At 33.8% G+C, this 27400-nt stretch overlaps 1 protein-coding gene across 1 annotated transcript in view; it reads left to right on the top strand.

The window, feature by feature from the left end:
- The window catches only part of ERBB4 (erb-b2 receptor tyrosine kinase 4), a gene marked incomplete at its 5' end in the record, with an annotated part of 620722 nt that overhangs the window by 241422 nt on the left and 351900 nt on the right, over window positions 1-27400 (top strand). Inside the window, 5 exons of the mRNA XM_011986142.1 lie at window positions 1988-2101; window positions 3456-3582; window positions 10235-10308; window positions 11426-11516; window positions 13481-13680. Of these exons, the coding sequence (XP_011841532.1) occupies window positions 1988-2101; window positions 3456-3582; window positions 10235-10308; window positions 11426-11516; window positions 13481-13680 (606 nt within the window). The remainder of the gene's footprint in view (window positions 1-1987; window positions 2102-3455; window positions 3583-10234; window positions 10309-11425; window positions 11517-13480; window positions 13681-27400) is intronic.

The following is a 27400-nucleotide window of genomic DNA, read 5'->3' on the forward strand; positions in this document are numbered from 1 at the left end:
TTAAACCATGAGAAGCTGCCCCCATGATTCACTCACCTCCCTCCAGGTCCCACCTCCAATACTGGGGTTATAATTTTACATGAGATTTGGCTGGGGACACAGATCCAAACCATATCACCAGACCTGGAACAAAGAATGGCTATTTAATATCGTGTATGCACCTGTTGCAGGTTGGGTTCCCCTGAGATAGAAATTAGGTTATGATAAGGAGCAGTCTCAAAATCAACACTTTTTGGAGAAGGGAAGAAAGCAGGATCGGACTTTGATATCATGCCAATGAAGTGCCTCTTTGTTGTGGTGGAGGCTTTCATGTGGATGTTGACTTGGAATACAAATTTTTCCATACTTTGTACCCACTCCCATGGATTCTCACATATCCCTTTGCCCCAGATTCTCTTTCTTCTCAAGTTTTCCAGTATTTCTTCTCTCAGGATAAGCTCATGAGTTCATATATATTCTAAGGTCAAGCAACTTCTCTTTTCATACAAAATGAGTAATCAGTTTTGCTACCTAAAATTATGCCTGTTGGTAAGATTTTCTCTTGTCTCTGTGTTTCAAGTCCACTCATAGGTGAGACCGCAGACAGAGAAGCTGCCATCCATTTTCAGCTAGTATCCACATACCTAGTCTAGTTCGTGTCTTACTCTGTTAGTTTTTCTTAAGTGCCTTCTCTCAGCCCCCACAAACCATAGGTATGACCTGACTGAGAGGGACCAGCTCAGTGGTGGATGGCGTTGGGAGGTCTTAACCATTTGCTTATGCAGTTTACTTGTGCTTCTGCCCCTGCTTATATCCTACTTTAATTTTACAATGGATTGCTATTGGACCTGCCCAATATGATGACATTGTAACATTATAGCAAAACCCTATTCATAATAGGCAATTCTGGCTACAAGGTCTGACCCAAGACCCACCTCTACCAGGACCCAGAAGCACGTCAAAAGCTGTTTATTAAATGGTGTACTATCCTATGCTACAGGTGGCATAGCTTAGCTCTAAAAACCTAGAAGTCTCTGCTGTGATTTTCTGATGAAATTTGCCATAAAACTACATGGCATATTTTCCCACTGTAGATGCTTCCAATATTGAGCCTCTTGTGTTTTATGGCCCAAGTAGCAAAACTGCTTGTACCACAGCCTAGATCTACATCATATGCCTTTTCTGCTTTGCGCACCCCTCAACGCTGTAAGCATTCCACAACATTGCGTATTGTGCCAGAGCAATATTCCCAGGCATGGAAGGATGCTACTTTTAAAACCAGAGTGGCCTAGCAGGTATTGATTGTGTTTCCATTTATTGTGAGAGCCTTTAGATGCAACAATTTGTCCTTTATTTTGGAGGGGATGTTCTGGCATATCCCAGGTCACTGGACTCCTAGACATTTAATCCAAGTATTGAGTAACAAAATGCTCCTTGTCTATTTGATGTACCTTTTCCAAAGTGCTACCCTTTCCAATTTTATTTTTTCTTCATGTGAAAATATGAGAAAGTTTTTGTGGCACGCCATTGAAAAATAGAACACATTTTAAGCATTTTCTCCTTGATGTGAAGTGTACTCTCTTAATCCAAGGCAGTTCAACTTAAGCTTCATTTGTGCTTCATGAACTTGAAGTATTTTTAGTCTTTAAAGTTGCATCATGTCATGAAATGAAGTGGAACTATTGAAACACGCAAGCTAAATGTCATGTAGTTTCGTAAGCATATAAAAGAAATCTAGTCTATCTTGGGGGCAATTCAGGATGTGGAGCAGTAACCAAGCAAGTACTAGTTGCTGTTAACACACATTGCATTTGACTGGAAATACGATTTCAGGTTGAGATATTTAAACAAAGAGTTGTTTAAGGGGAAGATGCATAAACACTATCAATAAAGCTAATCATTTCCAAACCATAAAATATCTTGTTTTGAACTTGTTTGCTGAATGTTAACATTAATGCTTATTTTACCTTTTTTTTTTTTTTTTAAACAAAACAAAACAAAAAAACAGATAACTTTGTGGTAGATTCCAGTTCTTGTGTGCGTGCCTGCCCTAGTTCCAAGATGGAAGTAGAAGAAAATGGGATTAAAATGTGTAAACCTTGCACTGACATTTGCCCAAAAGGTGAGTGGTAGCTCAGATTATTTAGTTAGAACTGGGCCTATATAACAAGGTGTTTAATTCAATTTTAAGTGTACCAACTTTTTAATATAAACCCACTCTCACAACCAAAACCTGCCCACACATACTTTCCATAATTTTGGACAGTCACTCAAAATATGAACTTTTAACACTGTATATTATTGAGTTTGAATTATATCTACTAAAATGGTCCAGAAAAAAATTCAGGCGTAACACTGATAGGAACTCAGTTACATGTTATTCTGTCAATAGGAAATCTTAAAAGCTTTGTTAAAAAACAAGAGTTCACATGGTTATGTTGGCATCACAACACATATTAGTTGCTTGGCACTGTATACAAATTTATCTGCTAAGCATAAAAAGTGATGCATAGGGACCTGAAAGTTACTCTCCAGATCTTAAAAATATATTTGGAAAGATGAGATCTATGAAATGACAGGGAACTTTAACATAAGTTTAAAATAAATATATCAGATAATTCATGCCATAGAATTCTAGTGGAGGAAGGAATCTCTTCCAGCTGTGTGTAGTCTAAATCCTCACCAGAATGAAACCTAAATTAAGCCAGATGAAAATATAGTCTAAATCTCAGGAATGTTGTTAAAGTTTTCAAGGTATCAGGGAGTGCCTTAGAAAAGGACAAACTCCAGACTTACTTTAGATGGTCTTTTCTCTCTTTCTCTCTGTTTTTTCCTTATCCTCTCTCTCTATTTCTCTATACACCACCCCACGCCCCCCCCCTACAAAAGTTGTTTTGTTTGTTTGTTTAAATTAGAAGCTTCAGAAAGCATGTTCAATTTAAGCATAAATATTTGAATGGCCCTTGATTTTGGTTATAATTCACATCATTAGACTCTTTATTTACATATATTCTCCATTAGACCACTGTTTTTAAAATTGCAGGTTGTAGAGCATTAGTATGTAAGCCATGAAATTATTTTACTAAAGTTACCAGCATTTCAAAATCATTAAAAATGATATTTTCAAATAAAGTAGAAAATAGATAATTTTATGTTGCTAGGAGGAGTATTGATTGATAAAATTTCTGTTAAACTTATGTATGTGTTGTGTGTGTATACTGGGTCTTGATATAAAATGTAATTTCTATGATGAGTCATGGTCATTCGATTTTAATGCAGGGACAAGTTTTTAAAGAAGAACCAGTAGTGAATGTTGAATGAATGAATAATTATTTTACTTTTTAGAAAACAAAATTTGTAATATATTTTTATATGTTGCAATTAAAAATACTCTGCTATTTTACAATGAAGATGCAATGATTTATTGGCCAAAAATAAGTTTCTCAGTCCCCTAACTCTGAGTCTTGTTTCTACAGCTTGTGATGGCATTGGCACAGGATCATTGATGTCAGCTCAGACTGTGGATTCCAGTAACATTGACAAATTCATAAACTGTACCAAGATCAATGGGAATTTGATCTTTCTAGTCACTGGTATTCACGGGTCAGTATTACATTTTTGTGCAAGCTATTTTACAAAGTGTAGAGGAAACTGAAGAGATTCTTTAGCTTTGTTTATTTGATTCTTCTGGAACCTGAAGAGTTTCACCTTTCATTAATGCTCCTCAAAACAAAAGCAAGGGCCTGATTTCAACAGTAATGGCAGTATAATATAGTATAATGACATTATAGTATAATGAAAGTATAATGACATTCCAAAATACCAGTTTTGGAATGTGCTCAAATTTTAGTTTGGTGACTATTTAAGGTTGAAATTATAAATTTGTATTTAAACTAAATTATGTTTTAGGATATTCTCTTCAAATCCACAGTTTTCAGCAAGCTTGACTTATTTTTAGATATGTTTAGAGGAAAATTCATTCAAACTTCTAACTGATTCGTGAGAAAACATGAATTAATATCCTTTAAAATGTCTCACATTAAAACTAATCAGTAAGTTGAAATTCCCCTGAGCTTCTTCCAGAAATTCTTTGTCCTGATGTATTATTTTTGTCTTTTTTCCCTTAAGTTGGGAAGTTAGCACCACTGTGAGAGATGCTGCTAAATGAGTTTCATTTTGGTAATAAAAATTGTAACGTGATTTATCTGGGCTCCTTCATTACAGAATCCCCTGCTGGTTTTAACTGGAAAACAAACGTGTTTGCATTCTTTGAATGCCAGTATGTTAACATTGTATGTTATCTGTTTGTCTATATTACTACTTAATCCCTAAATATTAGCGCTGCAGGCTACAGATAAAGTATATCTCTCATACGTTTCAATTCAAAATCTTACTCTGAACATATATCAGATCATTTCTAAAAGCAAACTAATTTAACATAATATGAATAAATATGTCCAAATGGGAATGGCAAGAACAATAGAACAAAGTGTTTCTTTTCATTCAAATCAATTATTTGCATTATTGTTAAATATTTGTTTATTTTAATAGGTAGCTTTTAATACGGTCCCATGTTAGATAGCATAATAGTATGTGTGTAGCTGCCACCCCATAATTGTTGTATCTGTCTTAAGAAATGTTTTTTGTTTTTTTGTTTTTTTGTTTTTTTACTTACATTTTAAAATGTATAGACTTGGTAATTCTCAGCCCATATTCCTACATGGCAACAATTTGTTGGAACTGGGTAGCCATATTAATCAGTTATCACGCTGTTAATAAAGACACACCCGAGACTGGGTAATTTACAAAGAAAAAAGAGGTTCGGTGGACTCACAGTCCCACATGGCTGGGGAGGCCTCACAATCATGATGGAAGGCAAAGGAGGAGAAATGCATGTCATACATGGTGGCAGGCAAGAGACAGTTTGCGTAGGGGAGCTCCCCTGTAGAAAACCATCAGATCTCATGAGACTTATTCACTGTCATGAGAACAGCATGGGAAAGACCCACCCCCATGATTCAGTTACATCCCACTGGGTCCCTCCCACAACATGTGGGAATTGTAGGAGCTACAATTCAATGTGATATTTTGATGAGGACACAGGCAAAGCATATCAGTAGCACTAGTCATTTTGAGATGGGACACACTTAATCAACTTTACCATAGTCCGCACTGGCCTTCTGAATCCATTTACATTGCTGTCTTACCCTCCTTGCCCCATTGCGTAGGAGACCTGGTACAATATTTAGGTGCTTCTTCATAATTTAATGCATTTATGACATTTAATAAAGCAATATACCCACAATTTGACTATGTTTAAAACCAAATATCACATGAATGTAAGATTACATTATGCTGATAATGTCATCTGAGAAATAAGAAGATAGAGCCACTTTGACTCACATTGCCTGCTTTTACCTGGAAATAATAAATGAATTAGCCTCAAGCCTTTCACTGTGAGGAATGATTTGAAATCATATTCACATGAACTGCATTAGACAAGTGGTTTTTATCCTTATTGGGCCCAACATTCCGCTTTTATATATTAAAAAATTGCCACTTTTCAATTCTGAAATAAAATTTATGGATAATGTAACCTAAATATATATATATATATTTAATTATTATAATTCTTTAGTTGTCATTTTAAAAAAATAGAAAAAAAGTAAGGTACAATAAAATAAGTATTGTTAGGGGAATGCCCAGTTTCCAATTATATAAAAGTTTGAATTTATGAAAAATGAGATTAGAAGACATTTTTGTGTAAGAAGTACCAGAAAATAAAAAGCAGAGGAACAACTGACCACTGGAAGAGAAAACCACTAGCCAGACACATTGTTATATGACAAAAGAAAGAGGGAAATGACTCTCATTGAAATTGGAGTAAATTGCTTCTCGACTTTTTGGCTAAGATCAAGTGAAACTGGAGCAACACGACTAGGGAATTATACCTGGCCAGAGTATAACCAAGCATGAAGTTTGCACATATGAGGTCCTAAATGTCTAGTAGGACATTTTAAGGTTGTATAAAACATGATGCAATCCTTTGATTTAAGAGACAATTAACAACCTTGTGATAACCCCTGTAAACTACAGGATCCACCAGTCTCTGTTACAACTGAAGCAGCTCTACAGATGTGCCAACTTCCTGTTAGTGGGGTAATGCTGCCCCCAGTGAGAAATACTGCAAGAATTCTGTGACAGTAGAAAGATTGCAGACCACCAAAAGTGACCTGCTAAGGCTAAAATTCTTAAAGATAAAACATGGGTAGGAAGGTTTCAAAAATATTTTATTTAGTGAGGTTCAGATTATTTTAGTCTTGGTTCATCATAGAACATAATTATTAAAACTCTAGATCTCTACTAGTTATAAAATGACTATATATACATATATAATATGTAGCCATATATATATATTCACCTCTGGCCCAGAGTGGAGGAATGTTTAATAAATAAATGTAATAAAAAATGGAAACAGGTAGTCCAATGAATAAAAATGCATCAGGCAATAAGGAGCGTGCATTTCCAAGTTTATTGGAAGAATACTACGTTAGACTAACCCTGACTTCTAAGGAGAAAAATATTGCTCATTCATCCAGGTGAAAAATTACTTATGGAAAATCAACTTACATGGATTAGAAGTAGAGAAGTAAACCAAGTTTGTCTCAAGCATAAACTTAGAAAATGAGAGTTGGAATTTCTTCTTGGACAATTGGATCCAGAGCAGATTGGAATGTGATTTGTATCTCCACCATGGAGGGTTTGCGTTGAGTTGGGTGGCTTTCTCTCACATCAAACACTAGGTTTCCTCCAATAAAAAACTTGAGAAATGGATTAATAATAAATACCTATTTCGTATGATTATTGTGGTGATTAAAAACAAAAGTTGTTTTGAATTGCTCAGCGCAGTGCCTGGCATATTGTAAAACCTTAACAAATGGTATCAAATAGAAGGTTGGAAGTGTGGGGAAAGAGGGAAAGATAGTGAGAGAGAGAGAGAGAAGGATGAGAACAGAGAGAAATGAAAATCAATAAAAAACAAAACAAGAGCAGAAGAAGACAGTGCAGAGAAATGAAAATTGATAAAAAACAAAACAAGAGGAGAAGAAGACAGTGCAAAAGAAAAATCGCAGTGCCTATGTCTCGTTTATAGCACAGCATGTTGTGCAACAAATATTAATTTTATAGACTTGATTATAGTCTTATATAGACTTTTGGAAACCAAATAAAGGCAAAATTTTCCTTATGATGAGTCATGGTTCTTAGTTTAGATGATTATTTGTCCTTGATGATAGCACTTATACCTGGAATATTTAAAATTATAATTATAATTGGGTCTCAAGCATAATTTATAAGGTATTTTCCAGGACAAACATATAAATGAATTATGATGTATTCTTTATTCTCACTGTCATGCCAGCATGAAACATATATTCTGAAGCCTTTCTCTTTCATCTGAGGGAAGTATGGCTATAGAGTTAATTCAGTAGACTTAGACATGTTATATATGTGTAGATACAAGTATGGTCATGAATGTAATTTGTGTGTGTGTATGTTTGTGTGTGTAAGCACAGAGATATTTTAAAGGTGAACAATACAGAGTATTATAAGCAGAAAACTTGCAATCAATTAAAGAAATGTTTTACCTCACTTAATTTCCATTACCCGCAGTATTTTACTAACTAGCTCTTAATAAGATCGTATGGTTTAATTAAAATAGCTGAGATGTTTTTAACTAATAAAATGCAAAACTAACAATTTAATGAGGTTGTTATGCTTTTTAAAAATAAGTTGCTCCATAAAAGATATTTACTGGCAATTTATCAATTAAAATTTTAATATATAATTGGGCTCAAGAAAGTTAATTGGCAAGTTTAGTTTACAGTACAATAGTACCATTGCCAGAAATAGTAGTAGGTACTCATTTTCTTATTTAGAATAGGAACTGCAGGAAAGTGTAGTGCTTAGGGTTATCATTAGGAAAACTTTTCCTTCATGTTTTGTTATGTTTTACACTGTTGATGGGCATGTGCTTAGAGTAACAAAATACTCACCAAATAAGCATGTTCATGCTGTGTCACAATGAGACACTGGCAAGAAAGGGTTTACATGGTAGACTGCAGTGGTGATAGACAATGGAAAAGAAATAATAAGCTTGATGATAAAACAAAGTGATTTCAGTGGAAATGAAAATATGTTTCTCTGTCTTTCTCCTGAGCTTTATTTTGGATCACCAAACACAATGACAGGATAGACATAACGTTCTTTTGCATGGCTCTGAATTTAGTTAGGAAAGTTAATTGTTTTAAAGTACTATGTATTTCGAGTGGCTACAGGATGCAACTCCCAAGACATACTTTGAAGTCAGTGAGTGGAATTCTGTCAACTTATTTTACAAGAGTCCTGAATCTCTAAAATTAACTGTATAAAATATCTGTGGTCCATTGGGCTTCATGTTAACATTCCGGAATTCATTTCATTCCCGGTAACATAGAAGTGTTCTCAGTAAAGGTTTGGACTGACCCCGTTATTGTGTGCTTGCCCTGAATTTTGAGTCCTTCTCAATAAAGCCAGAATATTTGATTATATGACCTGAGCTGTTCTATACACTGCTTTTCATCAAAGAACAAATGTTGAAAGCTCATTCTTGTACTGCAGAGCTGATATTTCCTCTGTATACAAAATTCTTTGCACATTAAAAAGTGAAGGCAAGAGTTTTCCTACATGATACACTTCATATTTGGCTTCATATTCATCAAAAGCATAGTTATTTGTTCCATATATCTTTGCTTGTAAATAGAGAAAGTTTGCTAGAACGTTTAATTGAGACTAAGCTTTTGTGAGATATTAATATGACATTGAGAAAATTTTAATCAATAGTTTATGTGTGAATTATAGGGAAACACATTTTTAGTGTTTCTCCAACCTCAGCAATATCCAGTATTTGAGCCTAGTATAAAGTACCCCATGTTAAACTAGCAGTACATTGTATTGATTGCACTTCTTAGTTTGAAACAGTGATTTAATCAAGCAAATTTTTTTTAAAGATGTGGAATGGTTTGCAGTAGAGAAGAATATGCTGATGAACCAAGTTCAGAAAGCCAGTACAAGGTGGTTCCAGAGATCAAGTTGCTGGAACTGATACTGTTTTCAAGACTTGAATGCTGGCATGAATAAATGCCAATGGATTCAGACACAAATCCCCAGGACATAAGCCATATGCCTATCTGTTTGTCAGGCGATTATGGAGCATGTTGATTGATAGCCCTATTAAGGCTACTTAGAGTGGATCACTAGTGGTTATTCACCATACCGAAAAGGAATGTTCTCAAAGACCGGTAAAAGAAGAGATATCTACAGTAAGAATAAAATTTGTTTGACTGCTACAGGTAGATACATACTTCTAAAAGAGCCTAAGATCACTGTTCTTAGAAGTTTTGACCCATCTTGAAGAAGCAGCCAATGGATAAAATTTGATCTCTCTGTAAATGATATATGTTAATATGAGGTGTCTACCTAGGATAGCACGAAATGTCTTTTAATGTAATAAAATTTTAAAACTTACTGTGGATTTCTTAAAAATAAAAAAGAAAACTGGAAGTCTTGCTTGAATTCATATACATGGAAGCGAATAGTTCCTGTGTTATAAACGTGAATATGAATAAGCTAGATAGGAACAAGATGGTTCTAAGTAATCTGTATGAAGAGATACTTTTGGACAATGTCATAAATATTATGAAAATTCACGAGTAGATAAATGTAGAGCTACAGAAGAAAAAAATGTCGATTTTATCTGTGCTTGTTTCTATCCTTCTTATGAATTCCAGGTACTATTAGCAATGTATACTTCTTTGAGGAGCAGAAATACCAGTTGTTCTCAGTATAATATAATTTATTTCTAGAATATATATATTCTTCCAAATCAATAATAAACTTTTAAAACAAAGCAATGCAAAGTGGTTCATATATGAACTTGCTATCTTTGAGAATTTCATCAGAATAGTTCAATCTGAATAATCTTATAGATCTAGAATAGGCTTTGATGAAAATCTCGTATTCTGTGACGTCAAAAATGTCCACAAAACACCTATTATTCCTCCTCCACATCTAGCACAGATTAATTTAGACATGCATTGATAACGCCCCTATTGCTAATTAAAATTAAATTTGAATAAAATAACTACTGTCACATTTCTCATATTTTCACTCCTTTATTAAAATTTAAATTTGGCTACGTTTCTTCTTGATTTTCTAGGGACCCTTACAATGCAATTGAAGCCATAGACCCAGAGAAACTGAATGTCTTTCGGACAGTCAGAGAGATAACAGGTAATTTTTTAAACTGCAACTGTTGTGCTATGAACAACGTAATTAAAAAAAAAATTCCATAAGATTGGCTGGGCACAGTGGCTCACGCCTGTAATCCCAGCACTTTGAGAAGTCAAGGTGGGTGGATCACGAGATCAGGAGATTGAGACCATCCTGGCCAACATGGTGAAACCCTGTCTCTACTAAAAATACAAAAATTAGCTGGGTGTGGTGGTGTGTGCCTGTAATCCCAGCCACTCAGGAGGCTGAGGCAGGAGAATTGCTTGAAGCCAGGAGGTAGAGATTGCAGTGAGCCAAGATCACGCCGCTGCACTCCACCCTGGCAGTAGAGTGAGACTCCATCACAAAATAACAACAAAAAAGAAAACAAAACAGAAAAAGTTACATAAGATTGGAATCAGCAACTAATTTTCAAAGCAGATTTTAGTTTGTAAAAACTCGTATTATTTTTAAAGATGGTATTAGCTTTTATGCAAATTTTGAAAGCCCATGGAATTACAAAATGAGTATCTTTGAAAGTCTGACATTACAACTCTTGCAAGTGTCAACTGATCTTTGAACCCATGTTTTTCTGTTTACTTCTTCAAAAGAAGTACTCTTGAACATGGATAACATGTAGCATTTATTTAGCACGTATATTTTAAGCCTGTAATGTGTTCAACATTGTCTTAGTAGGTAATATGGGGCCCATAGATATGAATCAGACATGGACTTACCGTAAAATAATGCAAAATCTAATGAGAAAGGTTAGATATGTATATAAATGTCTTAGAATATAAGGGTGACACTGATATCGTAAGTATACAGATGAAGAGGTAAAAGATTTCAGAGAAATTGAAACTATATTTTTCTCTTTATCTAGTTAGACTACATTCTTGCATTTATAAGAATAAATCAAATTGAGTCATTGAAACCTTTCAACATATACAGTTTTACTGGGTAAGAGACTCAATCTTGGAGGAATACATACGTAATAGAGTGCTTCAAAAATAGAAATGTTCACTACCCCTTTCTCACTTCCCACGTTTCAACATGTTTTCACCATATTTCAAGAAAAATCAGCACTAATACTAAGACAATGATATTCTGATTTATTTTTACTACTCTTCACTTGTAGGTTTCCTGAACATACAGTCATGGCCGCCAAACATGACTGATTTCAGTGTTTTTTCTAACCTAGTGACCATTGGTGGAAGAGTACTCTATAGGTAAGTGGATATGTTTAAAGTTGCAGGTCTCACAGATTTCAAGAGGAGAATCGTCTGGGCATTAAGTCAAAACCATCACTCTTATTGATTTACTGATTCTGGGGAAATCATGCTTCCATCCTTATTTCCAAAGATAAGCTCATTGAAAATACCTCCGATGATGGTATGAAGTATTACAGAATACATAGTTTGATTTTTTCAATTGTCTGTCACTCAAAGTAATATTAGTATTTTGCTAGTATGGGGTGCAAGATATGAACAATTAATGAAACTTTCTTTTTTATCAGATGTTATCATAATTAAAAGATAAGAGTTGTGTGACTTGGTAATGGCTCGGGTGTATAGGATACAAATGCTGTTGTGCCAGGAGATTCTGTTCTTGTCTCTGGTGCTATAATTTGAACTACACATCACAGGGCTGATGTTTTAGGAACAGGTCCGCCATTCTACATGTTCTGCTGGTTAATAAATGGACAAGAAAATTTAGGTTTAGAAGGACATTGATAAAATTATAATGTCAATAATTTAAATTCACATTATAAGAGTAAATAACAGGTTTCTTCAATGTCATCTGTATGACGTTCTTATTTATGAGCAATTAAAAGTCAATTTACATAAGAATTTTTAAAATTTGTTTACTTAAGTTCAAAATATCTCCAAAATTAATATCATCATTGATTTTATAATAATGTTTTATAAAAAGTACATTGAATTTCACTATTAAAATTTAAAAGTTATATTTATAAGAGGTTTTAAAAATGTAAAGGAAAAAGGAGCTTAATAAGAAAGGATAGTCAAGAGATACAATCTATTAAAGTGCTATATGTAAACAACTTTTACTATCCATTGAATAAATATTATAAGCCAATCGAGACATTGTGCTAACATTGTAATCAACAACTCAAGATAGTTATGTTGGGGACAAAATGTGAGAGAAAGAGCTGCATCTTGGTCTTTATCATTGAGCATACACACACACAAACACACACACACACATTCTGACAACCATGGAAAATAAATCTAAATATTAACAGCAAAGAATATTTAAAACTAAAAATAAAAGTGGAAAGCATTGATCTCCAAAATGTAAAATAATATTCATTAACTGATTGAAATATGGGAAGCATGTTTATGCTTTAGAGAATGGAAAAGTAAATAAGTAAAAAAAGAAAATAAGTAAAAAAGTAAATAATTACAATAATGTGGATTATATTAAAATAAAAGTAGTTTCCTTGATTTTTCAATCGTCTGTCACTCAAAGTAATATTAGTATTTTCCAAGCATGGAGTGCATGATGTGAGCAATTCTAAACAGGGTAGTTGTTATTTAACTTTTAGAGACCTTTTCCCCAGATACCCAAGGCATCTGAGTTTGTTTTCTTTTTCTAATTTTAGTTTAGTTTTATTCTTTACTTTTTACCGTCTCCTAACCTTACTTACGCATGCCTCAATTATTACAGTTCTGGTGTCTGAGGTATTAAAGTAAAGCTAAATACCTATAATCATTTTCTGAAATTATTTAGACATACTCTGAAGGTATGTCTATATGTCTAAATCTATTACATAAAAAGGAATTAATGTCTTACTTTGTGTAGATGAACGATTGTTTTATAAACACTTCTTTAGTGTTAATACAGGATTTCATCATTGAACAATGTAAAGTTAAGGCTTGGGGGCTTGGGGTGGGAAGATAGCAGATATTTCAGTGGTAAATATATACACAGAAATAGAGATACACTGCCAATATGCATAACTGTAAGCAATGGAAATTTTACTTTGGGAGGTCAAATTATTACTTTAAAAACTGTATATAGCATGTAAAAACAAATATCATTCAAAACACAGAGTTACTGATTCAGTCTCTATTTATACTCCCTTAACATTCTTTTGAAAATAAAATGTGACAGCCTTATTTTACTCCAGAATGTGTCTCATGGTTCCTTTTTCTCCCTTCCCCCTCCTTAGTGGCCTCTCCTTGCTTATCCTCAAGCAACAGGGCATCACCTCTCTACAGTTCCAGTCCCTGAAGGAAATCAGCGCAGGAAACATCTATATTACTGACAACAGCAACTTGTGTTATTATCATACCATTAACTGGACAACACTCTTCAGCACAATCAACCAAAGAATAGTAATCCGGGACAATAGAAAAGCTGAAAACTGTAGTAAGTACATTACTCAGACATTTAAAACATAGAAACTTAATTTTTTTCCCATTCTTCTTTGGACCAAAAAATTAAAAATAACATCAGGTCAGAATTGTTGCTTTGTTATCCCCACCCTTAAAAAGGAAGGTAGTTATTACAATTGCCAATATGATATAAAATAATCAGAATAAGTGACTTTCTACAACATATGGCATATTTATTTGCAAGATGTCTTACCTAATCTTAAGAACGCTCCTGTGGAGATTTGAATTCAGTATGTCTAAATGGAACCTGGGTATTTAAATCATTGGCATCCCAGGTAATTTCAAGGATCCAGTCAATGTGTGGAGATCCACCCTATTGAATTCTCTGTTTGTTGTTTGGTTTCAGTGAGTTTCATAACAGAATAACAGAGTTTTGCCATTTAGAGGTGGTAAGAAAAATGAAGTTGTATTTTTCTAACATGTGTAAAAACTACTATTCAAGAAGTACATTGTTCAAGATGTTTTGTTGTTCAGAAAGAAAGTTTACTTTATTAATGCATTTATGTAGACATGTATTTATCATTTTTTCATCTGTTTTGCTACTTATTGATTCATTTAATAATTTCTCATTTACTCTGAAGCAAATAATGCTTTTGTAGGCACATGACTATGCCATTCCTATCTAATGCACTGATATTCCAATGATTTATACTTAATTCTTCCCTGTTTTTCTACTGAATACTACTCTTTCTTACATCCTATGAGTGCCACTATTATGAGTACAATCATCAGATTTATTATGGTAAATACTGAATAAAAAGACTCCGAACTCAAATGATCTGTTTGCAAATGAATATTCTTGTTGTGGGCACAAAATCAATCCGTTCTAAAAGGCAGAACCTTAGAAAATTCTGCTCTCAGAGTATTTTCTTACTTCTTTGATCTCTCCATTAAAACAATCATAAGGGTATACATGAATAATGATTGAGTTTGTGTGTGTGTGTGTGTGTGTGTGTGTGAATAAATAGAAGACTTTTTTAAAAGTTATAAACTCTTAAGAGGCCAACATAATTTGTTTATTGAGTTTTCAGTGAATTAATTGATTTATTAAGATCCCATCTTGTTCCAGAAATAATTTAAGACAGCTCAGTCTACTAATCTTCATAAAATATAATTTATGATTAATTCTCTTATATTTTAGCTCTTTTCATTCCTTAAAAATATTTCTAAATGAAGGAGATCTATCCCAATATGAGATTCCTGCTAAGAGTGAACTTAAGTTCTTACTCATTCTTCTGTTCCACATAGAATCACGAAATATAAAATCTAATTGTGTATCAAAATATGCATGTTATATTGAATGATATTCGTTATTTCATTTGGCCTATGTTATTTCCTTGGTTTTACACATTACTGATTTCTAAAAGAAAATTTGCTTTGCTTTTTCCCTAATTCTTAAGCTTATCCCACATCACAATATGTGTGTGTATATGCCCCAAAGTAGATGATTCATGGCAATAAGATAGAATCTTCTTCAATACCAATTGATGAATGTTTCCCTAAATCAGGGTTATACTCTTGTTTCCTTCGACATCCTTAAAAAAATTAGTACCACTATCTTTCAAAAATTTAACTATGAATTCAAAATAATGTAAAGAAATATATAAAAGAATCAGAAAAAAACATTCTTCCTCTTTGATGCACTTAATCAGTTTACAAATCCTACAAAAATTCATATTTCATATATCTTTCTATACTTGAAAAGCAAATGGGAAGAAGAAAATGCAAAAAATAAATGTAGGGAAACAAGATGAGAAAAAGGGATATTTCAGTAAATTATATAATGTTATTTTACACCTCTTTAAAACTTCTGAACATTTCAAATGACCAAAAGGGAGTGAATAATAATAATAATGATAATAACTAAAATATAAAATGCGTTTAAACTTTCAATGTTATGCTTCTTGGATTGAGGTTAACTACTTTTCAGACCATAGACATATTTTTTTTTGTTCTGTGCACAAGAATTGACTTTGCAGTTTGGGGAAAAAAATGAAGCAGTTAGGAGAAACATAGTTTTATGGTGCTATAGTATCAAGCATATCATTTTTCATTTTTAACATATTAGAATAAATATATTTTGCATGGAATTCATTTATCAAAATTTGGACTTCAGACTCACAGCACACTGGATCCATAAAAATTCCATATGCCTCCATTTTCAGAAATATAATTACCCTGTAAACTTGACCTCAGAGATGCTGCTGATGTTTACGATCCCCAGTACTATTTGTAAATGGGAATGTCTAAATGCTTGCTTCATTTTAAATGCACTGTAAATGTTTCCTTTTTGGATATTCCATCTTGGTATATCATACACACACAAGATGTACATGAGCATACACATATGTTCACTACAACACCTAAACATATATGCATATACAGAGTGGATGTCTGTATGCAGTTCCATATACAACACACATGCATATACACACACCTAGTAAACATATCCATGCATACACACCCTTACATGCCCACTTACATTTACACACAGTTACCGTGAAATACTCTGATCTAAATCTAAGAGTTGGCTTATGAACGTAATGAAAAGGCAGTCCTTCATTTGTAATGGTGTTTTTTGGAGTTCAGCATGATTTAAAACAGTAATGACAATATAAAAAAAGGTTAACTCATCTATAAAGGCTAACAGTGGCTAGAGCAATCTTACTCTTTTAAGTCAAACATTTCAAAGCTGATTTGAAGAGATTGAGATTGAGGGAAACTCTGGGACATGAAAAGCTAGAATATTTTGGACCTCTGTCATTTATGTGGTTATGATAGTAACCAAATTGCAGTGTTAGGTGGAAGAAGTTTTAGAGTAGATTTATAAAAGCATTTGAAGTTTCTTAAAATATTTAAGCATAAATTTTTAATACTGAAATATAAACAGTGTAGAGATAAATATTACACCAGCCCTTCAGAATCCGAGTTATATTTGAGCTTATATATCTCAAGTCTCAAGTCTTTAAAATATTTGTACAGATACTGTTAAACTCAACATGAAATTAAATTCATTATTGATTTTCAAAATAAAAATATTTTTATTTTTCCAATTATAATAGTACCTTTTTCATTGTTCAAAATAAAACCAATCAAAAATATATAAAAATATTTTTAAAACTACATTATATATAATTCTTGGTGAATATATTTTTCATATATATAGATAAGGATAGTGAAATATATATTTTCATATATAAATGGGATCATACCATTTCTATTTAAATACCATTCAGTCATCTATGTCTTATACTTAATATAGTATAAGCATTAGTATAAGCATCTCAAATTCAATAGATAGAGCTCTTCCTTATTCTTTTTTTTTTTTTTTTTGAGATGGAGTCTCACTCTTGTTGCCCAGGCTGGAGTGCAATGGCACGATCTTGGCCCACCACAACCTTTGCCTCCCGGGTTCAAGCGATTCTCCTGCCTCAGCCTCCTGAGTAACTGAGATTACAGGCATGCAACACCACACCTGGATAATTTTGTATTTTAGTTTCTTCATGTTGGTTAGGCTGGTCTCGAACTCCTGACCTCAGCTGGTCCACCCACCTCGGCCTCCCAAAGTGCTGGGATTACAGGCGTAAGCCACCATGCCTGGCCTTCCTCATTCCGTTTTAAAGCTATTTATAGAAGTATTCTGAACCAGTACCATATTAATTGTATTTTAAATTATTTTCCATTTTTATATTATCACTGCTGCCATGATGTATATCTAGTTTATGAAACATTTTGTACTGTACAATTATTTCCTGTGGCTAAAACCTTAGATGTAGAATTTCTCTGTAAATGAGGCTACATAAAAATTTTCTCACTAATTTCTCTGTCATCTTCCAAAAATACTAAATCAGTTAACCTTGTTGCAAACACTGTGTGATAGTAATATTTTCCACTACTCTTTGATATTATCTATGGTTTTAAATTTCAGTGATCTAAAGGAAGAAAAGAAGTATTTTATATTTACATGATTAATTCATCTTTTTTTATCTTGTAAATTGCTTTATATGTGAACTTTGTTCATTTTTAATTTGGGAGTTGTTCTTTTTCTCCTAAATTTGAAAGAACTATTTACAAATTAAATTTATTAAATTTTGTTCCTTAAATGTGTTGGGAATAAGTTCCTCTCTTACTGGTAATCTGAATAATTTGTCTTTTGATAATCCAATGTTTATCAAACCATATTTTTATATAGTTAAGTGGTTAGATTGTTCTTTTCCTTTTTAATTGTTTGATCTTGTATTTTTAGATAATTCTTTTCATCTAGTACTTTAAAAACAATATTGAAATTTTTAACACATCTTGACGTTTTGTCATAGCGTTTTTAAAAAATTCCTGATTGCGATGTGGATCCAAAATAATTTATTAAACAATCCATCTCTCCTTATTGACTTTAGCTAATCAGCTAACAAATCAGCTAAAAGGTGCCAGACTCTATCTCTCAACCTAGGTATATTGTTTAATTTAGTTATTACAACCACCCTGTAAAGTATAATCATCTGCATTTGCAGATGAGTATACATTTATTAAGACAGTTAAATAATATTTCCAGTTTTGGCGCTACTAAAATCCTATTAAGGACTTCAACCCAATGCCTGTCTGACTTCGAAGTCTAGGCCCTTAATTTCACCGTGATTCCTCTCAAAATGAAGAAAATGTTGGCTGGGCGTGGTGGCTCATGCCTGTAATCCCAGCACTTTGGGAGGCAGAGGTGGGCAGATCACCTGAGGTCAGGAGTTCGAGACCAGCCTGGCCAATATGGTGAAACCCCATCTCTACTAAAAATACAAAAATTAGCCAGGTGTGGTGATGCACACCTGTAATCCCACCTACTCGGGAGGCTGAGGCAGGAGAATCACTTGAATCCAGGAGGTGGAGGTTGTGGTGAGCCAAGATCACACCATTGCACTTCAGCCTGGGCAGCAAAGTGAGGAAAGAAAGAAAGAGAGAAAAGAAAGAGAGAGGAAGAAAGGAGGGAAAGAAGGAAGGAAGTGAAGGAAGGGAGGGAGGGAGGGAGGGAGGGAGGAAAGAAGAGAGGGAGGGAGAGAGGGAGGGAAGGAAGAAAAGGAAGAAAAGGAAGGAAGGAAGGAAGGAGAAAGAAAGAGAGAGAAAGAAAGAAACAAAGAAAGAAAGAGCAAGAGAGAGCTATACATGTGTTAGCTATTATTACTACTACTAAAAATTTTGTTTCTATTAAAAATAGCTTATATATTAGACATTCACATATACATATATTATATAATGTGAAGATACAATATTTAATTTTACTTTACAAAAAGTGCCTTCTTGAACATAAAAATGGAAAGATAAATATCAAGAGCTTTCTTTTTACGCAGAAGAAAAATTTACTTTATTAAAGTGATTAATTAAAAATTTGCGAGATCAACCATTGGGAGATATGGAAGGAATAAGATTCGTTATTATGTTATTAACAGGAGGCTAGACATTGAAGAATTTAGAAACGATCTCAAAATCATAAGCAGATAAAAAGTATATGTTTGAGAATTCCTTTAAATGTATTTATTTTTCTTTTTCTCTTCTAAATTAAAACATTTTACAATTGGCTTTATGATAAGCAAGAGACTTTCTAAAATTCAAAAAAATATCAAGTTTAAATTAATGGCTCAGGGCAAAAATATTTGGTGATGGGGAATATATATTTTTGGCACCAATAAGCTAAAAAGGATACACATTTTTATATTTATTTGTGGTTTTTATGTTTCTGAAATCTGACAGTAGAAAAATCCACCCCATTTTACATGAATCTAGAAAAAGGTAATTTTAGAGCTATAGTTAATTTCTAATAACTAAACTCCCTGGATGACAACATCATCCAATTTTATAATGAGTCACTGCATGTCCAGAGTTGAAGCAGGTCAAAGCGTTAATAAGTAGGGAATAGAAGGCACCTCACACAGTGAAGAATAAAACAGTGTTTGCTTAATATATTGTTTTATTTGTTTTTCTCCCATAACTGGGATAAAAACAGCAAAATACAGAAGCAAGCATTTTACTTACTATAACATCATAAGAAATGTTGGATTTCTATAAAATAAACAGACTTTATATTGTCGTCATTTCTAATATGTTATGTATTACAGAAAATGAATTTTGATTACAAATTAAGATTTGCCTTATTTTAAGAAAATATTACTAAGGTAAGGCAGATTTTCTTACTTTCTCCTGCTCCCATACTTTCACCTTTAATTTGTGCACTCCTAACCCATCCCATGCTATCTTGAGTAAATGTGCGTTTACAAACAAAATGCAGCCTACCAAGGCAGAGGAACCATTCTTTGGGCGTGGTAGCCTGGGAAATTAATGAACTCTCTGACACATTTCATTAAACCATAGCTTGGTATGAAACATAAAGTGTGTAACTTTGAATATAGTGAAATCACTATTCTTCTGAGTAATCAGAAAATAGAAAATCTTAATTATACTTCTAAGATTTTTCCTTTCAAAATTACTAGACTAATACATCAATACACTGTTCTTTGTAAAAAAAAAAAAAAAAAAAAAAGCATTCAAGTAAGATTTTGTTATTGTATTTGAAACAGCACACTAATTACTAACAATGCTACAAAATGTTCTCTATGTTCTTATCAAAAGGATAATAAGCAGTTGCTCTTGCCAATTAGGTACAGAAATGATATCCCTTCTATTTTGTAATCTAGAAATTCTGAGAGAATGATCTCTCAACAATAAAAGCCGGGATTACTGCAGACTCCAGTTTTTATTACAAACGGTGGGTGATATTTTAACTTGACTTGCCTCTTCATCAATGGTTGCAAAATTTTAAAGTAAAACTTATAATCATTAAAAATGCAAAAGCTAGGCTTCAGTTCTCCAGAGATTCTTATTTAGACACTATTGTGAGTTGTATTGTATCCCCTCCAAAAGATGCTCAAGTCTTGACCCCTGGTATCTATGAATGTGACTATATTTGGAAATAGGGTATTTGCACATGTAGTTAAAAGGAAAGTTAAGATGAGCTTATACTGGAGCAGGGTAGGTCCTTCATCAAATGACTAGTGTACCTATAAGAAGAAGAGAAGAGACACACAGATGGATACACACAAATGAGAACACCATGTGAAGATATACACCTACTCAGAGGAAAGACAGCTGTGTGACAGCAGAAGCGACTATTGGAGTGATATAGCAGCGAGCCCAGAACACCAAGGATTGCTGGCAACTGCCAGAAGCTACGGGAGGGCCATAGAACATTCTCCATCGGAGGCCCCAAGAAGAAACTAGCCTGTGAACACTTGGATTTTGGACTTCTGACGTCTAGAACTGTGAGAGAATAAATTTCTGTTGTTTTAAGAAGCCTAGTTCATGGCAGTTTGTTACAGTATTTCTATGAAACTAACACAGACAATGTGATGGGAAACCTGGGATTCTGCATTTTTAATACAAGGCAGATCATTCTGAGACAGGTGCCTGTGGAAAATCCTTGGGAAACTCTACTCTGTCACACCCCATATTATTCCCCCCCTGTTCTATAGTCAAAAATATATTCAAGAACACGTGATCCTAACAATTCATTTTTTCTTCTGAAGCTGTGTTCCCTTGTAGGAAAATTCATAATTGAATAGCTTAAAACCAGATATTTAATAATAGGTTTGGGAGACAAAGATAAAGAGCTAACTTTAAAAAGCATTCTATGAATAGTGGGATTTGTTTTGCATTTACTAATGATAACATATTCAATAAATAAGGGGAACACTTAATTATAGTTTATACAGTAATTGGGTAATTATAGTATAATAAGTATTGTACTATCAAATTTTATTTACTTTAGACTTTCAACAAAATACTTTTGGATTCATTTTACTTTTTTACACTTACATCTCTTCTGAGAGGTATTTTATATTGTGCTCAGTTTTCTAATCAAACCTTAAGAATTTATAAAATATTATTTCTTCTGTCACTACTGCCTCTCACCTCCTCCTATCAGAATTTCCTGCTGTGGTCCCATTCACGTCAGAGATATACAGTAACTAGGGTATAGAAGAGTTAACAACAATTTGTGTAGCATCTATTTAACCTGTTCAACATGGGGAATGGGTATGTCTCTGCACTTCTCCATTGCTGCTTCCCCAACTTCTTTATTAACCCGTTATAATTTTTTACAATGTCATATAATATCATTCCACTTTCCACATGTCTAACCTTGCCTGCACACAGAGCTTATTGCCGGGCAGTTTAGTGCTTACAAAAGACTGAATGATGGCCCCATGAGGATGACTGCATTAAAATCTTCAGAACCTATGAACATTATCTTATGTGATAAAAAGGACTTAGCAGATGTTATGGATCTTAAAATAGAATGATTATCTTGAAGTTATTTAAGTGGGTTACAAATATAATCACATGTGTCTTTATAAGAGGAAGGTAGAGGGAGGTTTGACTACTGTAAAGGAAAAGGTGATATAACCACGGAAGCAAAGGTTGCAGCAATGTCACTTCAAGCTCACGCCAAAGGGGTCTTTAACAGCTAAAAGAGGCAAGGAACAAATTCTCTCCTGGAGACTTCAGAAGCAATCAGTCTTGCTGACTCCTTGATTCTAGCCCCTTAAGAGTCATTTTGGACATCTGAACTCCAGAACTCTGAGACCTTAAATGTAGGTGATTTTAAGCAATGAAGTCTGTAGTAACTTGTTACAGCATGAAAGGAAATTATTTCAGTATTCTTTTAGTGACATGAGCCCAACTCAAATTACTTTAGGCATAGAGAGACCATATTAACTCTCAGAAATGAGAAGTCCAAGGAATATCTTTTCAGACACAATTGGATCCAGGGGTTCAAACAACATCACTAGGGCTCAATCCTCTATTTGCTTCACTCTGCTTTCCTCTTAGGCAAATTCTCATTCTTTATGAAAAAGTACTGCTCCTGGAAGGCATATGCTAAGAGCATTCACAGAGTTTATGAGTTTATGAACACAGATTAAAAAGCTCTACCTTCCCTCTCCCGTACGGGTTGACCCTATTTGGATCATATGCCCATCTCTATTATCACTATTATCTCCTTGTCACCAACTATTCAAATATGCCTTCAAGTCAATCCCATCAAAGAAACTGACATTTTTTGAAATAGGAGGTCCTTTACTCTCCTGCTTAGAATCTTTCAACAGTTTCCAACAGCTCTTTGGACAAAACACAAAATCCTGAAAATGGCCACTAGGTCTTGCACAATCTGTCCCATCTCCGTCTTACCAGTTTAACAGGGTACCACTTTCCATATGCTGCCCATGTCGGTTTTCTGAGAGCACTAATCTGATTCCTTCCTTAGACTCTCTTGGCTGGAGTGCCCGTTTCCCCCACCCCTTTGCCTTAAGAATTCCTACTTACCCTTCATATTTCAGCTTTAATATCCCTTCTTTTGTGGGCTGGCCTAATGCCATTTGCCCACTAAGTTTAGACAACTGCTATATTCTATGTTCTCTCAGCACTCTGTTTTATATATATATATACACACACACACACACACACACACACATATATACACATACATACACACATATACATTTCTATACATACATGAATTTATATGCAGCCTGTTTTTCTTATTAGCTGTAAACTCCATGAGGTAACAAAATATGTATTCTATTTCATGTTTCAGTTATATCCTCAGCTCTGAGCAGAGCTTGCATAAAGCAGTTTCTTAGTAAACATTTTTTAAAGTAAACGCAGGGATATGCTTTTATGCCTTCACATTTCTCTTGAGTACATGTATTGATCATTTACTTAATGTCTTAGACCCTGCATTAAAAATTCTACTAATTTGATGATTAATCTTCATCACAATCCTAAAAGAAGATATTACTAGATATTACTATTCACTTTAAAGATAAGTAGCATGTAAGTAATTTCCCAAGGCTACATGGGTCATTACAGAGTAAGAGTTTAAGTCTATGTCTAATCACAAAACCTTAACTATAATGACTATTAAATGGTACTTTTCAGCTTTAAAAAAAGGAAGAACATTACCTGTCCAAATACATTTCAGTATTTTTGAAATAATCCATTTGCTTTCACATACAACACTGGAGCAAAATCCATTATTTTAAGCTTCCCTCTATTTTAGTTAAAGCAGGTTCAGTGTTCTCGGTAAAGGTCAAAATGCTAAGCACATTATTATCTCTCCAAATTTTTAACAGACACCTGGAATTCAGATGAGATAAAGAAAACTCTATTTTGCAGCTTCCAGAGGAAACATGGAAGAAGTTAAAGGTTGCCTAATAACTACATTGCTAAAGTTTCTTTAGAGAGGTTTATGATGGCCTTTTGAACTGTAAGTCATTGAAGAGCCCTTCCACTCCTTCTCTCATGACTATCACTGTGGGAAGTCAGAGGGCTGTTGAATTATTGGTGCTGATCGAAAATTTCTTTCTCTTAAGACTTTCAAAGTAGTAGCTTCCTTGGCCTTTTGTTCTATGCTATGTGGAGATACTTCCTTTGGTTTCACTCTGGAGAAAATGATCAACCTACCTTCATTTCCATCATCTATTGGTTTGGAAAGAATGAGAAGAAAATAGTTATGATGGTTTTCTGTTTATTATTGCTTTCTTCCAATACATATTGTTTCCCTGACCCAAAACTGCTCTGATATTGGGCATATGATAAAGACCCAGGAAGGCGTTAGATAGCAGAAGAGAGGTAAGATTTTGAGTGAAGCTAAAGCTTCCTCTCCAATTAGTGTCAAAGCATATAATGAAAGATCAAAGCAGTCAGCCTTTACCCTTCCACATACTGTAAAGTTCTGTCACCTTTAGCAGAGGGAAGGGGAAGAGACAAGAGGGAGAAGATAGCAAACCTGAAAATAAATAATGTAATATAGTAAAATAAATGGGCCCAAAAGTTTATGGAATATCATAAAATAGTGCCAAGGTCATATTTGTGACCTTGTCAATGTCCTCAAGAATGAAACTGAGTTAAGTGAGGACACTAACTTAAGACACCTACTATATTCTATATTTAGTTAGCACTGAATATATATTACATTTATATTATATATAATGTATATTATATATATTACATTGATATATATTTATATATTGTAGGTATAATGTGTATATATATTTTATATAGATAGATAAAATTATCTGTAATTGAAGGTCTGAGATAGAACTTGATGAACAAAAAATATAAAAAAAGAAAACAAAAGTGATCAATACAGAATGAGAGAGTCATGACACCCTACAGTATAATTTTAACCATTCTCTACTTCTCTTTACAAGTTGTTCTCATAATACAACTTTCCCTCTTCAGGATTTCCTCTGAAGATCATGTTTATCCCATTAGAAAGAATATGTAAACACTGTATATAACTGTATATGTCAGAAAATGAGATACTTGATAACCTTTAAATGACTAAATGGTTATGAGTATTGTAACTTAATATTCTCAAATGTAATTGATCTTTGCTACTTTTTAACTTTGTCTATTATATAGAATTAGACCATCCATTTATATTTAATCAGTTTGGTTAAAATATCTTTTTACTCTTTACATCTTTATAAATTAGTGGGAAGTTATTTATATCCTACTTTTTGGGAGGTGGTGATATAAGACCTATGTTAAAATTCTGTTTCTGGCTGGGTGCAATCATCTATGCCTGTAATCCCAGCACTTTAGTTCGAGACCAGGCTGGGCACCATGGTGAAACTCCATCTCTACAAAAAACAAACAAACAAACAAACAAACAAAATTAGCCAGGTGTCATGGCACATACCTTTAGTCCAAGCTACATGGGAGGCTAAGGTGGGAGCATCACTTGAGCACAAGAGGACAAGGCTGAAGTGAGCCAATATCACACCATTCACTCCAGTTAGGGCATCAGAGCAAAATTCTGTTTCAAACAAGCATAGATTCCATTTATGCTGACGTTTCTTTTGTGGAATGAGAGAGACCTCTTCCTGTGTATTATGACTAAATCAGAAAGAAATAAGCACTATTACTATTGGTTCAAAATCAATGTAACAGATAAACTGTTGATAAGCCATTCCCAAGTGAAACATCAAATCATTCAACTTTTCAGGGGAAGAGAGTGTAGATATGATAAGAAGATGAAATATAGTCATAAAATATGATATTTCATTTTAATAAATCTTTAAGACTTGGAGAAAACCACAATTAAGCAAAACCTTCAAACTATGAGTTATCTAAAGTAATTTATAATATATTTAAGCGTAGGGTCAACCCTATCTATACAGAAAAGCATTCCATTTAGTCTTTGTTCTTTCAGATTATCTTTAAAAATTCTCTTTATCTGATATTTAATATGATAACTATAAAGTTAATTAGTTAGAATGAAGAATATGTAGTTTTCAATGAAGTTTTGTGAATGCTTAGCAGCTTTTCTGGAGCATTTGGGAGAAATTTTATGTGAAAACTTTTGTCTATAAACAAGAAACAGCAAGTCATCCCACTCTGCACTGTTGAAAGTAAATATAAGATGTCCACTTCTGACCAAGATGAAATAACAAAAGGGAGGGATCAAATTTACCCTCCCTCATGAAACAATCTAAAAAAGGACAAAATAGATGAAACAACAGATTGCAAGAGACTGGAGAGCAGAACACAAGGGAAAGTGATTCCTGAGAGTGAGAACATAAATGAGGTGAGCCTTATGACTGCTCTGGTTAACTGCCTTGAGAGAGATTTTAAGCCACAGTATAGTGAGGAAGATAACAGGCAGAGTCCCAAGAACTTCAAGTTGAGAAGACAGAGCTAGGAGTCCAGGCAGAATAATGCAGCTAGAGTTCACAGACAATACCAGAGAGAAAAACAGCACACAGAGACAACTGCACTATAAGAAATATTAAAGGAATCCCTTTGGACAGGAGGAAATAATACCAGATGGAAATGTGGATCTGTACATAGGCTGAGGAGCACCAGAAATGGTAACTACATGGATGAATATATACAACTTTCATCTTATTATTTAGTTGTCTTCAAATACAATGTCATGCTAAATCGAAAATAGTAACAATGTAATGTGGAGTGAATAACATGGGAAAGTAAGATGTATGACAGTAGCTCAAAGGTAAGGAATAAGAAATAAAAGCATCCTATTTTAAGATCCTTAGAATAGATGTGAAGTGACAGAGTATAACTTGAAAACAGTCTGCAATAAATTAAAGATGTTTACTCGGATTTAGCTTCTGGGAAGATGGAGGAAACATACTTTTACCTTTTCCTCTGCTAAGTACAAATAAAAACCCTGGACATTATAAGACGACTCTGAAAGGTGGACAGAAGAGGCAGACAGGTGTGGGATCTTGGAACCCAAAGAACAATGCAGAGGTGAGTTCTCTGAGTTTTTTTTTTTTTTTTTTTTCTGCATATATCCCAGATTTCGAGATGAAGAAACTGGCAACTCAAAAACCCCAACAGATGCAGATTTAAAAAACCCCAACAAAAGCCTGTTCTTTCTACCCAAAGAATCTGGAAAGGAGCAGATAGACAAGACAGAAATCTTTTAGATAATAACTGCTCTACTCCAGCCAAACACCACAGAAAAACAACAAACAAACATACAATACTAAAAATAACAAACAAAAAAACAAACTTCATTCAAGCTTGCAAAAGAGAGAAGACTTCTACTCTCACCAGGCCAACCTCCCTTCCATGTGATGTCAGAGAAGGCAGGGTATGGAGTTCACATTTTCATCTCCACTGAGTGA

Source organism: Mandrillus leucophaeus, unplaced genomic scaffold, assembly GCF_000951045.1.
Source record: "Mandrillus leucophaeus isolate KB7577 unplaced genomic scaffold, Mleu.le_1.0 Scaffold1079, whole genome shotgun sequence".
Taxonomy (NCBI): Eukaryota; Metazoa; Chordata; class Mammalia; order Primates; family Cercopithecidae; genus Mandrillus; species Mandrillus leucophaeus.